Source organism: Mchenga conophoros, linkage group LG4 (assembly GCF_057382185.1).
Source record: "Mchenga conophoros isolate Kocher_MC1m ecotype Shallow Benthic linkage group LG4, M_conophoros_male_GT1.1, whole genome shotgun sequence".
NCBI lineage: Eukaryota > Metazoa > Chordata > Actinopteri > Cichliformes > Cichlidae > Mchenga > Mchenga conophoros.
Genome location: NC_140529.1, coordinates 38,071,520 through 38,083,480, shown reverse-complemented (window position 1 = coordinate 38,083,480; position 11,961 = coordinate 38,071,520). Strand labels below are relative to the sequence as shown.

At 45.1% G+C, this 11,961-nt stretch overlaps 2 protein-coding genes across 4 annotated transcripts; one reads left to right on the top strand and one right to left on the bottom strand.

Moving 5' to 3' along the window:
* Window positions 1-2,223: 2,223 nt before the first annotated feature.
* On the top strand, window positions 2,224-7,490 carry jmjd8 (jumonji domain containing 8). The gene is made up of 9 exons (XM_085272278.1): window positions 2,224-2,475; window positions 3,457-3,552; window positions 3,645-3,693; window positions 3,803-3,899; window positions 3,977-4,045; window positions 4,594-4,713; window positions 4,924-4,991; window positions 6,463-6,597; window positions 7,031-7,490. Exons 1-9 carry the CDS (start codon window positions 2,378-2,380, stop codon window positions 7,109-7,111), a joined length of 813 nt encoding a protein of 270 aa, XP_085128404.1. The 5' UTR covers window positions 2,224-2,377; the 3' UTR covers window positions 7,112-7,490.
* Window positions 7,491-7,992: 502 nt separating this feature from the next.
* On the bottom strand, window positions 7,993-11,399 carry LOC146576770 (E3 ubiquitin-protein ligase CHIP-like). Of its 3 annotated transcripts, none has more exons than XM_085272276.1 (8): window positions 11,211-11,399; window positions 10,446-10,656; window positions 10,096-10,294; window positions 9,828-9,993; window positions 9,646-9,733; window positions 9,469-9,525; window positions 9,259-9,375; window positions 7,993-9,099 (listed from the first exon to the last, which is right to left on the bottom strand). In XM_085272276.1, exons 2-8 carry the CDS (start codon window positions 10,563-10,565, stop codon window positions 8,974-8,976), a joined length of 873 nt encoding a protein of 290 aa, XP_085128402.1. In that variant the 5' UTR covers window positions 10,566-10,656; window positions 11,211-11,399; the 3' UTR covers window positions 7,993-8,973. The 3 variants fall into 3 exon arrangements, with proteins under 3 accessions (XP_085128402.1, XP_085128401.1, XP_085128403.1); XM_085272275.1 differs by having other exon boundaries at window positions 11,232-11,398; XM_085272277.1 differs by lacking the exon at window positions 11,211-11,399 and adding an exon at window positions 10,960-11,135.
* Between the last annotated feature and the right edge of the window lie 562 nt (window positions 11,400-11,961).

Genomic DNA, 11,961 nt, shown 5'->3' with positions numbered 1-11,961 from the left:
CTTTTTATGATAAGGTGGAGGCACCAGAGGTTATAAAAGTTTGAGCAATGCTCCACCATTTTGAGATTTTGAGGCTGTCTGCATCAGTGTCCATCTCCCACGTGTGTGATCATTAAATCATCGTTTGACTCAACCCGGCCGGACCAGTGTTGTTATTGTGGTTTTTTCTCTTGTCTCCATCCCCAATATTTTGAACCTTAACAGGACGCACTTTGTCCCGTAATACAGTGAGAATCAAAAGTAGTCTATAAATGTTCATGGAATTAACGCTTTGTTTGAAAACATAATTCCCAGCCCCTCTCCTGCTTTGTGACCAATGAGCTGACAGCACACTTATGACAATTCGAGTATGACAATTCAGATTACCGCTCATCTCATTGGTCGAGGAAAGGTCGCTTGCGGAGAAAATACCGGAAGACAACAGATGACCACAACAAGAAGCATGGCCAACAGGGAAACAAACGCCGTCACTGCGGTGCAAGTCTCGGACGACAGTACACCTAAAGCTGGGCAGACACTGTGCGATTTTTTCAGTCACGTTATTCAGCTCCTGCTCAAACTGCACGATTGACTCGCAGGGGTTAGAAGTTGGTAGGTCACGATGCAGGTCTCACACTATACCGCCCGATGCTCTGATGCGACCTGAGTGCTCACACTGTGCCAACATAACATGAAGGTTATAACAGAAAATCTGTCGCTCTCTCTCTCTGTCTTTCACTCACACAGACACACACCACCACCATCAACTTTGCTAAATTGCTAATGAAAAACATGATCAGCTGTGATTGAGCAGCAGTGTAAATCCAACTATTTTCACGGTTGTTGTGGTCGTGATCATTTTGTGAGGCCACATCGAAAAGACTCGGATGAGCTTTCCAAAGTTCTACAAGTTGTTCCTCCATCGCTTGTGTCCAGATCACACGCTGCACAGCCGTGCTGCACCGTCTTTTTCACCAACGTTTACGTGTTTGTGCGTGAGCAGTGTGAGCGGCTGTGGTGACACCCTCACGACCGATTGATGATCGGGAGCTGGTCGTGAGGTGTTAATCGCTTCTCGTTACCCCACGTATACTACACGATGCACGATGAAGGCCAAAATCGGGCCGATCACCAAATCGGTCGCACGACTCAAAAATCTTCTCAAAATGGGCCAAAAACCGCACAGTGTGAGCCCAGCATTAGAGCAGCAATGTTTGTTCCCCTCAGAGAAAGAAAAGAAAAAAGGCTGCAAAAGTACAGGGAGGAATGGGAAAAGGAAAACACCTGGCTGGAAAAGTGCACTATAAAGCGCACTGCACTGTGTGCCGGCGCACTTTTTCCATAGGCATGCTTCTAGTGGTGGGCACAAGAAGAACATGAGGGGCGTGACAGCTCAGGGAACCCTTAACCATTTTTTTGTCCACCAGGCCACGGCAGAAGCAGATATGGTATGTAAACACTGGTTTGTTTTTTTAAACCCTCTGGTTAAGGTTAATATGGGCATGTGCGGTGAATATCAGGGCTATGTGGCCAGAAGTGTGATAATATAACTTATTTTGTGTAATAAACATCTGCAAGGATAGATGATTACAACAAATAGATGACTAATACATAAAAGTAATACATAGATGAATAATGATGATGAGTTAAGATGCGTAATCATGGGAACAAGCGGGTTTACAAACAGGAGCAGCTGATTAGCATTAGAAAAGCTGAAATAATACCTCAACTGAAGCCAATTGTACTATATGCACTATATGTGCACTGTTACAAGAATATTTTTCGTTCTATTGTTTTCTATTAATTTATATAATTTTAATTTAAGCAGGACAGAGTTCTTTTAAAGAAAGATTTACTTATATTCTCAAAAGTTAAGCATGACAGGCTTCTGTTTAAGAAAGAGACCTGTTTTATGTGTTAATGTTGTCATTTTGAGCTAAAAATAAATGGCTAAATGATCATTTGTTTCCCATATGGTCATATCACAAAGAATATGCATCTGCTTAAATCAAGTTCAAGTCAAATGGTTAAAAAATAATTTCACACACACAAAAAATAGCTACCACACTGGGAAGGGTGAAGACAACTGGGTTGCCACGAGGTGTCCCTTATTTATTTTTCAGCGAGTTGGCAACCCTAGTCACAGCAGTGCTGCAGGGAAACGGGCCTCTTGAAATAAATAAAGAGTTGAGGACTACAAACCGATCTACAGAGGCGCTCAAACGTTCCACGCACCTCGAACGCATCAACCGGTCTGATTAATGTGGTCCTTTCTGATTGGCTGTCGTCCAGGAAGTAGGAGTCGGCGCTTACTTGACGTTCATGTGGGACACTGAGGAGAAACAGGCTGATTTGTGGGGCTGAGCTCGGTCGAAGCTCGCGGAGGCTTTTGGGGAGAATGGAGATCAAAGCGGTGCGGCTCGCTTTTATCTTCTTCACCGCCGCAGTGACTGCGCAGCTGCAGCAGCAGGAGGAAGATGAGGATGGAGGAGGATGGTGAGCTACACTCTGCTTCAGCCTGACACGTTTGCATAAAACTCATTCAAACAACCCTCGCTGTAGTTTCAACCAGACTCCGTTCAAAAACCTGTGAAGTTAACAGCTGTGTCCACGAGGAGCGATTTCAGTGGCACTGATGACGTCATACGTTTCATGCAGAACGAGCCCGGTCAGAGACGATTATGACTACGATAATATAACCGTATTAAACTGTCCGCGTGCTCCTAAATACGTCATATGGCAGCTGATTTTGTCCCCGCACAGATAAATAAATAAAATCATTTCACGTTATTTTTATTATTGTTTAATAAAATATAAAAGCACAATTTCAGATTTTCCCATCTTAGCTTCCAGCTGCACTTCAGCAGATCCGAGGGTGGAAATTAAAACGAGAACATTATTTTATCGTTTAAAGATAAACTCTGGATTCAGATTAGTGAGCTGCTGAGAGGCTGCAGTTCATCCAACGTCCAGGAGAGGCAGCAGTGAGTCAGCCCCATAGACTCCAGGTTAAAACTTTCCAGCAGAAATAAACATGTTTGCAGCCTGTAGATAACACCTGTGTTTATAACTCACCTATTTAAAGTTTGCATTATTAGGGGCGTGGCCTCTGTGACTGACAGGTGGATGGAGACACAGGTGTAGCTGTCTGCTAGCTTCACCTGACCTGGACCTCGTTTGTGCTGTTGGAGCATTTTGAATGACATCATGTGACCAATAACATGGCTGCTATGAGGTCTGAGGAATGTTATAAAAGGACGATCTCTGGGTGTGAGTCTACGCCTCAGTTTTATTTAATAGCTCCTCCTCCTCGCATCCTGGAGGTCATCAGCTCGAATGTGACATGAATGTTGGGTTTTTAAGGTGGAACGAGGGAGACAGATTTAAATGACTGAGGAGCTGCTGAATGAATGTTAGAGCGTGTAAGCAGCTCCACAGGTGAGCTCTGCTCTTACCTGCGCGCCCCGCTCTGCTCAGGTTCTCGGCCTCAGACGTCAGGTCTCAGGATGAAGGTCGGTGTAACATCGACGTGCTGCACGGCTCGTCGCTCTCGTACCAGCAGTTCATGGAGAGGTGCGTGAGTAAGCTGCTGTTTCTCAGCAGACATTCACTGATGACATCACCGTGTAAACAGCAGCACTAATCTTCAACTGTGTTTCCTGCAGGTACGCGTACGGCAGGCCGGTCATCCTCAGAGGCCTCACTGACAACACCGTACGTATTGAAAACAGACATCTTATCTACATGTAAGCATCACATGACTGAGCTGCAGGCAGGTGAGCACAGGTGAACAGCCTGAAAGGTCACGCTGGATCTGTTTCAGAAATTCAGGCTTCTGTGCTCCAAGTCGAGCTTACTGAGAGAGTACGGCGCCCACAGAGTGAGGCTCAGCACGGCCAACACCTACTCCTACAGGAAAGGTACGCCCGTCTCACCTGTGTGGCCTCGCAGACACACCTGTTCACTTCCTGCTCCTGACTGTGCTGATCTGTTTCAGTGGACGTTCCCTTCCAGGAGTACGTGGACGAGTTTCTGAGGCCTCAGTCTGCGGACGCCCTCGGCAGCGGTGAGTCTTAAAGCCGCCGCCGGGACAGGTGTTCAGGAAACGCTCTCGTTTGGTTTCCTGTTTCCTGGCTTTGCTTTGTTAAACTTGTTTTTTTGTTTTCTCTCATTTATTCAAGTTTTTTAGGTTTCGTCATTTTTTTGTTTAATTCTAAACATTTTTGGTCACTTTGCTTTTTTTAAAAAGGATTTCTTAGTTTATTCATATTTTTTGGTTTTAATTGTTTGTATTTCCTCTTATTTAGTGATGTCTTATTTATTTATTTAGTTTTAAAACTTATTTCACTTCATTTTTTTAGTTTTATTTTACTCTTGTTTATTTATTTATTTTTTTACTTTACTCTGAATTTTCTGTCAGAGACTTTATTTTTTATTTTAAATGTTTTCTATTTTTACTATTTTGCTTTTATTAACATGGTTTGTTTTCATTCATAATTAAAAAATATTTTGTTGTTTTCCTTATGAATCTGTTTCCGTCTGTTTTCTTCGACTGGACGCTGCTGTGACTTTTATGCTGTGAGATTTATTGAATAATGTTTGACTTTCCTGCAGACACGCTGTATTTTTTCGGGGACAATAACTTCACCGAGTGGCAGAGTCTCTTCGAGCACTACGAGTCTCCGCCGTACGTCCTGCCGCTCACCAGCGGAGCGTACAGCTTCGGCATCGCAGGTCAGAGAGCGGCAGACAAACGAGGAATGACATAAAATCAAGAGAAGGAAAAAGATCTGATAAACCTGACAGGACTCGTGTGACACATAATTCTCTATGATAATCTGCTTTTTTAGGACCATTACTGTGAAAATTCTTTTAAAATGAAAGAAATCTCAGAAATATCCGAGAGTGGAATCCAAACTGTAGCTTCGCTTTCTTCTCCTTCAGGTCCTGGAACAGGAGTCCCCTTCCACTGGCACGGCCCGGGATACTCCGAGGTCATCTACGGAAGGAAGGTGGGAGGAATATGGGCTCAAAATGTGGTCATAAACTTTTTGTACTTGTAAATCAGGATTTGTATGTGTAAAAAAGATTTGTGTGTGTAAAAAAGATTTGTATGTGTAAAAAAGATTTGTGTGTGGACTTAGCCAAAAAAATCCTGCAAGTTACAAGTACGAATTTTGACCCTATTTTTCTTCCTTTCATCTGATTGGTCAATGTCATGTCAATCACAAATGTAACAATCCAATCAGAGAACAGATGGGTTTAGCTGTCGAGGGGCGCTTTTTTTGAACTGCAGGTCCTTGAAGGGAATAAATGCTCTTTTACATGCCAACCCAGCGTTTTCCTTCATCACCACGAAGGAAAACAGTCTGTGGTCGTCCGAGTTTGGTGATTTTTGTGTCACAGGTCTACGTGTTTAATACAGGGACTTCCACAGCCTTTTCAACAGCGCTGCGGACCGCGGGGTGGGGGCGGGCAGTGTTTTGGAAATGACAGTCTTCATTACAAAGCTTTCTTCGTTATGAATTAGCATACATGTTTTTATTGAACATTTGAGGAACCAGCAAAAAAACCCCAGAAACTCTTGTAGTTCACATAAAGTCAGAGATAGAAACGACAAGGAGCAGGTGCATCTAGTACAGGTAGAGCTGCTGCAAAAACCCACAGAGCCCAGCAGCCAGCAACAAATTCTGGATCCTTTGCTTTTAGTTAGCAGTTAGCATTAGCAGCACATCCTGCGTCCGATGTGAAAGGACTTTTATGCTGCGCACTGTGACTCACAGCAATGGTCCCGGGTCAGCCCTGACTTTGTGTTAAACTAATCCTAAAGTAATAATGGTATTTCTAACCACTGATAAACCACAACTTTATCCTTTCAACAGCTGCTGAAAGTTAGGGGACCTAGCTGCTATCGGATATTTATATAGAGGTCCTCCAGCTTCAAACTGTATCACCCTTCAAGGACCTGCAGTTCAAAAAAAGCGCCCCTCCTACAGCCAAACCCATCTGTTCTCTGATTGGATTGTTACATTTGTGATTGACATGACATTGACCAATCAGATGACGGGAAGAAAAATAGGGTCAAAATTCGTACTTGTAACTTGCAGGATTTTTTTGGCTAAGTCCACACACAAATCTTTTTTACACACACAAATCCTGATTTACAAGTACAAAATATTTATGACCACATTTTGAGCCCATAGAGGAAACCAGCTGTTTAATTAAACTAATTAAAGAGGCTCTGTGTGGGGAGGGGAGTGGCTTTGTGGACATGTGGCGCCCTCTGGTGGATCTCAGCCATTCAGAGCTGGATTTCCAGTAACGGAGTGGATGAGGTGTGGTTGTGTAAATGCGTGCTTAAATCTGCGGGTCATGTGGCAGCGTCTCAGTGTCAGATTTTCAAAATAAAACTGAAGTAAACTAAAACTGCTTCCTCACAGAGTGATGCGTTTCCTGTTAACCTCTGAATTACTCCTCACACAGCGGTGGTTCCTCTACCCGCCCGATCAGGAGCCTCACTTCCACCCGAACCGCACCACTCTGTCCTGGGTCACAGAAACGTACCCCAACCTGCTGGAGGACGAGGCCCCGCTGGAGTGCACCATCCGACCCGGAGAGGTAACGCCGCCCAACCTGCTCACGACTCGCCCCAAGCACACACAGCAGGGTCGCTTTATCTCAGCGTCGATTTCAGTAAAAACATGAAAGTTAGTTCATGTGTGTAAAGTAAAAAGCTTCGTCTGGACTCTGACCCCAGATGCCGGCGAACTAAGCAGTGACCCGTTCAGAACGCCACAGCTAAACAGCTGATTTAAGAGAGACGGGATTCAGCAACGCTTCAGATGTGAGAGCAGTGATACTCAGGCTGTTTCCTTACTTGGACATTTAATTACACCTCATGCTTCTGAAGTTTTCAGCCGTCCTGGAGGTTTTCCAGCCCCTGACGGGAGACCGGCTCTAAAACTGAGCCCACGGAGCGCCGCCTGTTACATTTGAACGACTGGATCGTGAGCGCGGCGCTAACGGTGCGTTTCTGCATGTTTGTCTCCAGGTGCTGTATTTCCCCGACCGTTGGTGGCACGCCACTCTAAACCTGGACACAAGCGTCTTCATCTCCACCTTCCTGGGCTGAGCTCTCAGGACGTCTTTAAGGATTTCCTGGCACATTTTAAGAAAACTGACTCACAGAGGGATTCAACCGCAAATAACAGATTTGTGTCATTTTAGGATGTCTGCAGTTTAATTCTGCAGACCTCGGGGGATCACAATCACAGATTACTCATTTATTTTAGCAGGTTGTTGTAATGTTGACCATCACGCTGTGTTTCTGCACTCTGGAAGCTGAATTCAGCTCTGATCACCGTGTGCTGCAACAGGTTTTACTTGAAATCAAATGCAAACATCTTTTCATTTTTTGATGAGATTTGATTTTCTGTCATGTTAACTTTTTTTACGGCGACCCCGAGGGGTCACGGAGAAGCAATAAAGTACTTAAAATCCTGGGAATTAAACCGAGGAACTAAACTGGATTTGTTTTAAATGTTTTTATTCCGAACATCTGAACAAACTGTAACATGACTCTAACACTGAGCCCTCCCACTCTCCGGCTGCCTCTAACGGTCAGGGAAGCACTCGGGGAAAATTTCTTCCAAAATGCAAAAAGCATGTGACAGCTGTGAAATCTCCACACATCTGGAGCCAAAAAGCCAAAACGCTAATACAGAGGCCCCGATGTGGGCGGAGTCAGTAATCATTTCCATCTTTTATATACAGTTTAACAATCTGAGGCAATCGTTCTCAATGTGCCCATTTATTTTATTCATGCAAAACCTTTAATCTGTTTGGCCCCTGCAGGCCTCCGTAGCTGTCTGCTTCTCACCGGGTAAAACAAAAAGAGCTGAGGTTGAAGATGTGAGTGTTTCTGGAGCTTTTCTCATTTTGTCTTTTATTTGAGCTGGTTTTGGATTGTTTGTGGTCACTGAGCGAGACGAGCACGAATAACTGAGGCTGAAATACAAAAACACGAAAGATTTATTCACATTTATTTCTACTGAACATCGGCAGGTTGATCAGAGTTTTCCCGTACAGACGTTGCATCACCTGGATCTGAAAACCGTTCCCTGTGAAATCTGCTCCCACTAAACAACCGCGCAGGTTTAACTTGATTGATCTGAAGCAGAAACGATAAAATAGCAAAAACATCGAGGATGAAACGAGTGAAAACGGGCCGGCGTACAGAATACTGAGCATGGTGCGATGTCTCATGTTTGCTCAGGTGTCAGTGAATGCAGCGCTGGCCTGACAAACACCACCTTTCAGGACTTTCCAGTTTCGTCTCCTCAAACATTAAAGATCTACAGCCGAAGCGTTCGGAGCTGCGACGTGGGTGCGAACCAGAGTTTAACCTGCGATGTTTATACCTTCAGCAGCGTACAGTCATAAAGAACGGTGTCGGCTCAGCGCTCTCTCCTACGTCCTTTTTCCAGAGATCTGATTGGCTGGCGAGTGATGATTTCACACCTGTTGATCTCTTTTCTCACCTCGCGTCGCAGCCTGGGCCTCTGATTGTTGTGCAGCAGCGTGATTGTGGTCATGTGGTTCTCAGACTGCTACGCCATCAGCGCAGGGCGTCGTTTTCAGTCTGTATTTAATCAGATTAAAGCGGAAGTGGTGGGTTTTGTTTCTGTGGACACTAAAGTGGACCCACTCTGCTCATTAACTGGACTCGAGAGTGGACTTTAGCCCACTTAGCTCAGCGGTGCAGGAAAAAAACATCTGCAGTTTAAACTTTTTGGCTCACGGGGATTAGCGCACACACCGAACGTCATGTTTAATACAAACATCCAGCACTGGAACATGACAGGAAATAAAGAGGAGATGATTGGCCCGTTGACCTCACGCAGCAGCTGTCTTTACCTCTCATGATAAAAACTCCCAGAGTGACGGCTGCTGTGACTGGGATGTTTAAAATAAAGCTGAATTGAACAAACTGGGTCAGTAGTCCTCCACCCATCCGTTCTCCAAAATAAAAGCATCGATGACTTCCTTCATGGCCAGGTTTGGGATGAGCTGATCTTGGGTCAGCGGCGTGCGCGTCACTGGATCAAAATGTCCGACTCTCTGTGGGAACAGAACAGAGAGCCGTGCGTCCTGTCGTCATCACAATACTACAGACTTTGGTTAAACTTCATTCGCTGGTAAAATCAGGATTTGATGAGTTTTTCGTGCTGAAAATGAGTCAATGAAAGCAGCCGTGAGTGAGTTGGGGCATTTTTTTACCTGCAGGTGCTCCTCGATGTCTTTGCGGTCGTAGGTGATGCCGCTGGGAGTGATGCACGGCTCCCTCATCAACTCAAAGCTGATCTTTCCACACAGGAAGTCTGGGATCTCACGCTTCTGTCAAACACCAAAACAAACTCATTTGTCCTAAACCGGCTCGTTGTACGAGGACTCGTCCGACTGAGGAAAACACGGCGGACCATCACTGACCTTCCTCTTTTCATCGACCTGACAGAACAGCTCCTCCAGGTCCGACAGGTATTTGTCCTGCAGATAAATAAATAATATAAATCAGAATTTGTTTGCTGGCAGCATTTCAGCTTTAATGTTTTGCACTATCAGGACGCTCCTGATGTCACTGAGGAGAATTTCACAATAAAAGCCTACGTGTTTGGTGTGGATCTCGTTGAAACGCTGACGGACTCTGCTGTCGTCGGATTTTTCCTCTTGCTTCTGTCTGCAGCGTTCCAGTTCTCTGAGGATCAGACCACACAGACAGACACACTTTACTCCAGGAGCCCTCGTTACACCGACCAAACGGCCGACGGCTCGTTTCTCTCGGGCCCTGCCTCTTTTTCTCGGCGTGGATGAGTTTGGTGAGATAGGACTGCAGCTCGCTCTCCTGGTTGATCCTCCTCTCCTCCATACTGTTCCAGCGCTTCTTCTTAGCGATGCGCAGCGCGCTGGGGATGTCGTCGCCAAAGTTCAGCCGCTGCTCTTTTGCCAGATTATAAGCTGGAGAAGGAAACAAAGAGGTTTTTTAATGCAGTGTTCCACTGTTTGCAGACTCGCTTTCTTCATTTCTGAAAAAGAAGCAGGCGTGTTCTAAATCCCTACCTTTCTGCAGGTTGCCGATGGCGTCGTCGTAGTTTTCCATCTCCAGGTGACACTGTCCCATGAAGAAATGTGCTTTGACCGACTGGCTGTCGAGCTCCAGAGCCTGCCTGCAGTCTGCCAGAGCTTTGTCGTACTGCTGCAGCTTCACGTAGCACAGCGCTCTGTTGGTGTAGTACGCCGGAATGGAGGGACTGTGGCTCTGATGGAGAACAGACACACGGAGGAGGCGGCACTGATCAGACTGATTCCTCGGTTTCTCAGAGAAAATCATGGAAGTCAGGAAAAGTGTGTTTATATGAAAATGAGCAGAGGGAGGAAGGCGAGCACGCTCCCCATCGCCTGACCCTTACTATGGCTTTGGTGTAGCAGGCTGCGGCCTCCAGGTATTTGCGGCTCAGGAACAGACGGTTTCCCTGCTCCTTCAACTCCTGAGCCGACACAGAGGCGTCCTTCTCCGGACTTTCGGACATTTTGTCACCCGAGCCGGCTGCACCACCAGCAGCTGCTGCTTTGCTTTGCTTCCCTATCCTGACACTGGGATCCAACAGGAGGAAGAGGAAACTGGAGGGGCAAGATCCAGGGAGTGAGTCAGTGTAAGAGGATGTTTGGTACCTTTACCTGGCAGGAGCTAGATCCTAATGAACAGCATCCTGTCCTGACTGGACGATGAGATCAGACTTTGCTTACACAATCAGGATATTATTGACTAGATGCAACAATGCTGTAACTTTGATTACTGAGTTTGTGCAGGTAAACAACTGTGCACAGGCAAACAAAACTACACCTGTAATCCTACCATGTCAGTTTGAGTGCATTTATTAGTTCTTACTGCGCATCACCACAGACACCGAAAACATGACTAACCCGTTTTTCACGGAGCTCTGAGCTCTCACCGCCCACACACCATACAGGAGGAAATGCTAATGTGAAGCTAGCCCTAGCATGCTAATGTTTCTTTCCCTCTTTTTCTGACCTGGTTCTTCAGAGCTTTGGTCTCCAGCCACGTTGTTTAATTAAAACGGGGCTATAAAGCTAATCAACGAAGTCTGCTATCAGCCAGCACAGCTAGCTGTAGCAGATGCGACACACACACCCAGCGCTAGCTAAAAGCGTACCTGAGCGTCACGGCTACACACCTGAGGAGGCTGAAAACCACCTGGACCTCGAAGGGCTCACGCTTCCTCTGTGACGTGTAAATATGCCGTTTTTATATCAAATAAAACGCCAAGATAAAGCTCACAGCTACGAGCTGCCAACAGATGTTTTGGTTTGGAGCGTGATGAGAAACGCGTCATCACGTCCGGAAGTGGGTTTTGGGACAGAAAATACCTTAAAATATTTCGCATTTTAATAATTTTTCTCTCTGAAAGTAATTTATGGATATGTTTAGGGACAGTGATGAGTACGTGACAAACAAAACAACTCGGCGCCGTTTATTCTGCAAATATGTCAATAAATACATGTTTAAAATTATTAACAAAACTCACATTACAGCCGTGGTGTACTAGGGGCGGGAATCGGAACGCTGCCAAACTCGCCTTCGAATCACTCGAGTTTTAAGATTTGTTCATCATCAAAGTAATTCAGTGACACATGTCAGTACGTCAAATGGTGCACATAAAGAAGAACCTCCTCATAACTAATTCGGTCTTGTTAATTCTACAAATATGTAAAAATAAAGGTTACAATACGTGTTAAAGCCATAACGTGCTGATTATGGGTTCTCAGTCCTGTTTTAAGATTACTTAGGGACAGAAATAATCGATTAAGCTCTACATTAATGCATATATAAGAAGAAGAAGTGGCTCATAACGTATTCGGCATATTTAGTTTTAAATATATATTGATAAATAAGGGTTAAAAAAT

What these genes read in the sequence shown, in the direction of transcription:
- jmjd8 (XM_085272278.1), top strand. Translation starts at nt 2,378, where the DNA reads ATGGAGATCAAAGCGGTGCGGCTCGCTTTTATCTTCTTCACCGCCGCA. An exon ending in CACCTACTCCTACAGGAAAG is followed by an intron (nt 3,900 to 3,976) that starts GTACGCCCGTCT and finishes GATCTGTTTCAG; the next exon opens with TGGACGTTCCCTTCCAGGAG. An exon ending in TGCGGACGCCCTCGGCAGCG is followed by an intron (nt 4,046 to 4,593) that starts GTGAGTCTTAAA and finishes ACTTTCCTGCAG; the next exon opens with ACACGCTGTATTTTTTCGGG.
- LOC146576770 (XM_085272276.1), bottom strand. Translation starts at nt 10,565, where the DNA reads ATGTCCGAAAGTCCGGAGAAGGACGCCTCTGTGTCGGCTCAGGAGTTG. An exon ending in CCTGCTACACCAAAGCCATA is followed by an intron (nt 10,295 to 10,445) that starts GTAAGGGTCAGG and finishes GTTCTCCATCAG; the next exon opens with AGCCACAGTCCCTCCATTCC. An exon ending in ACATCGAGGAGCACCTGCAG is followed by an intron (nt 9,100 to 9,258) that starts GTAAAAAAATGC and finishes CTGTTCCCACAG; the next exon opens with AGAGTCGGACATTTTGATCC.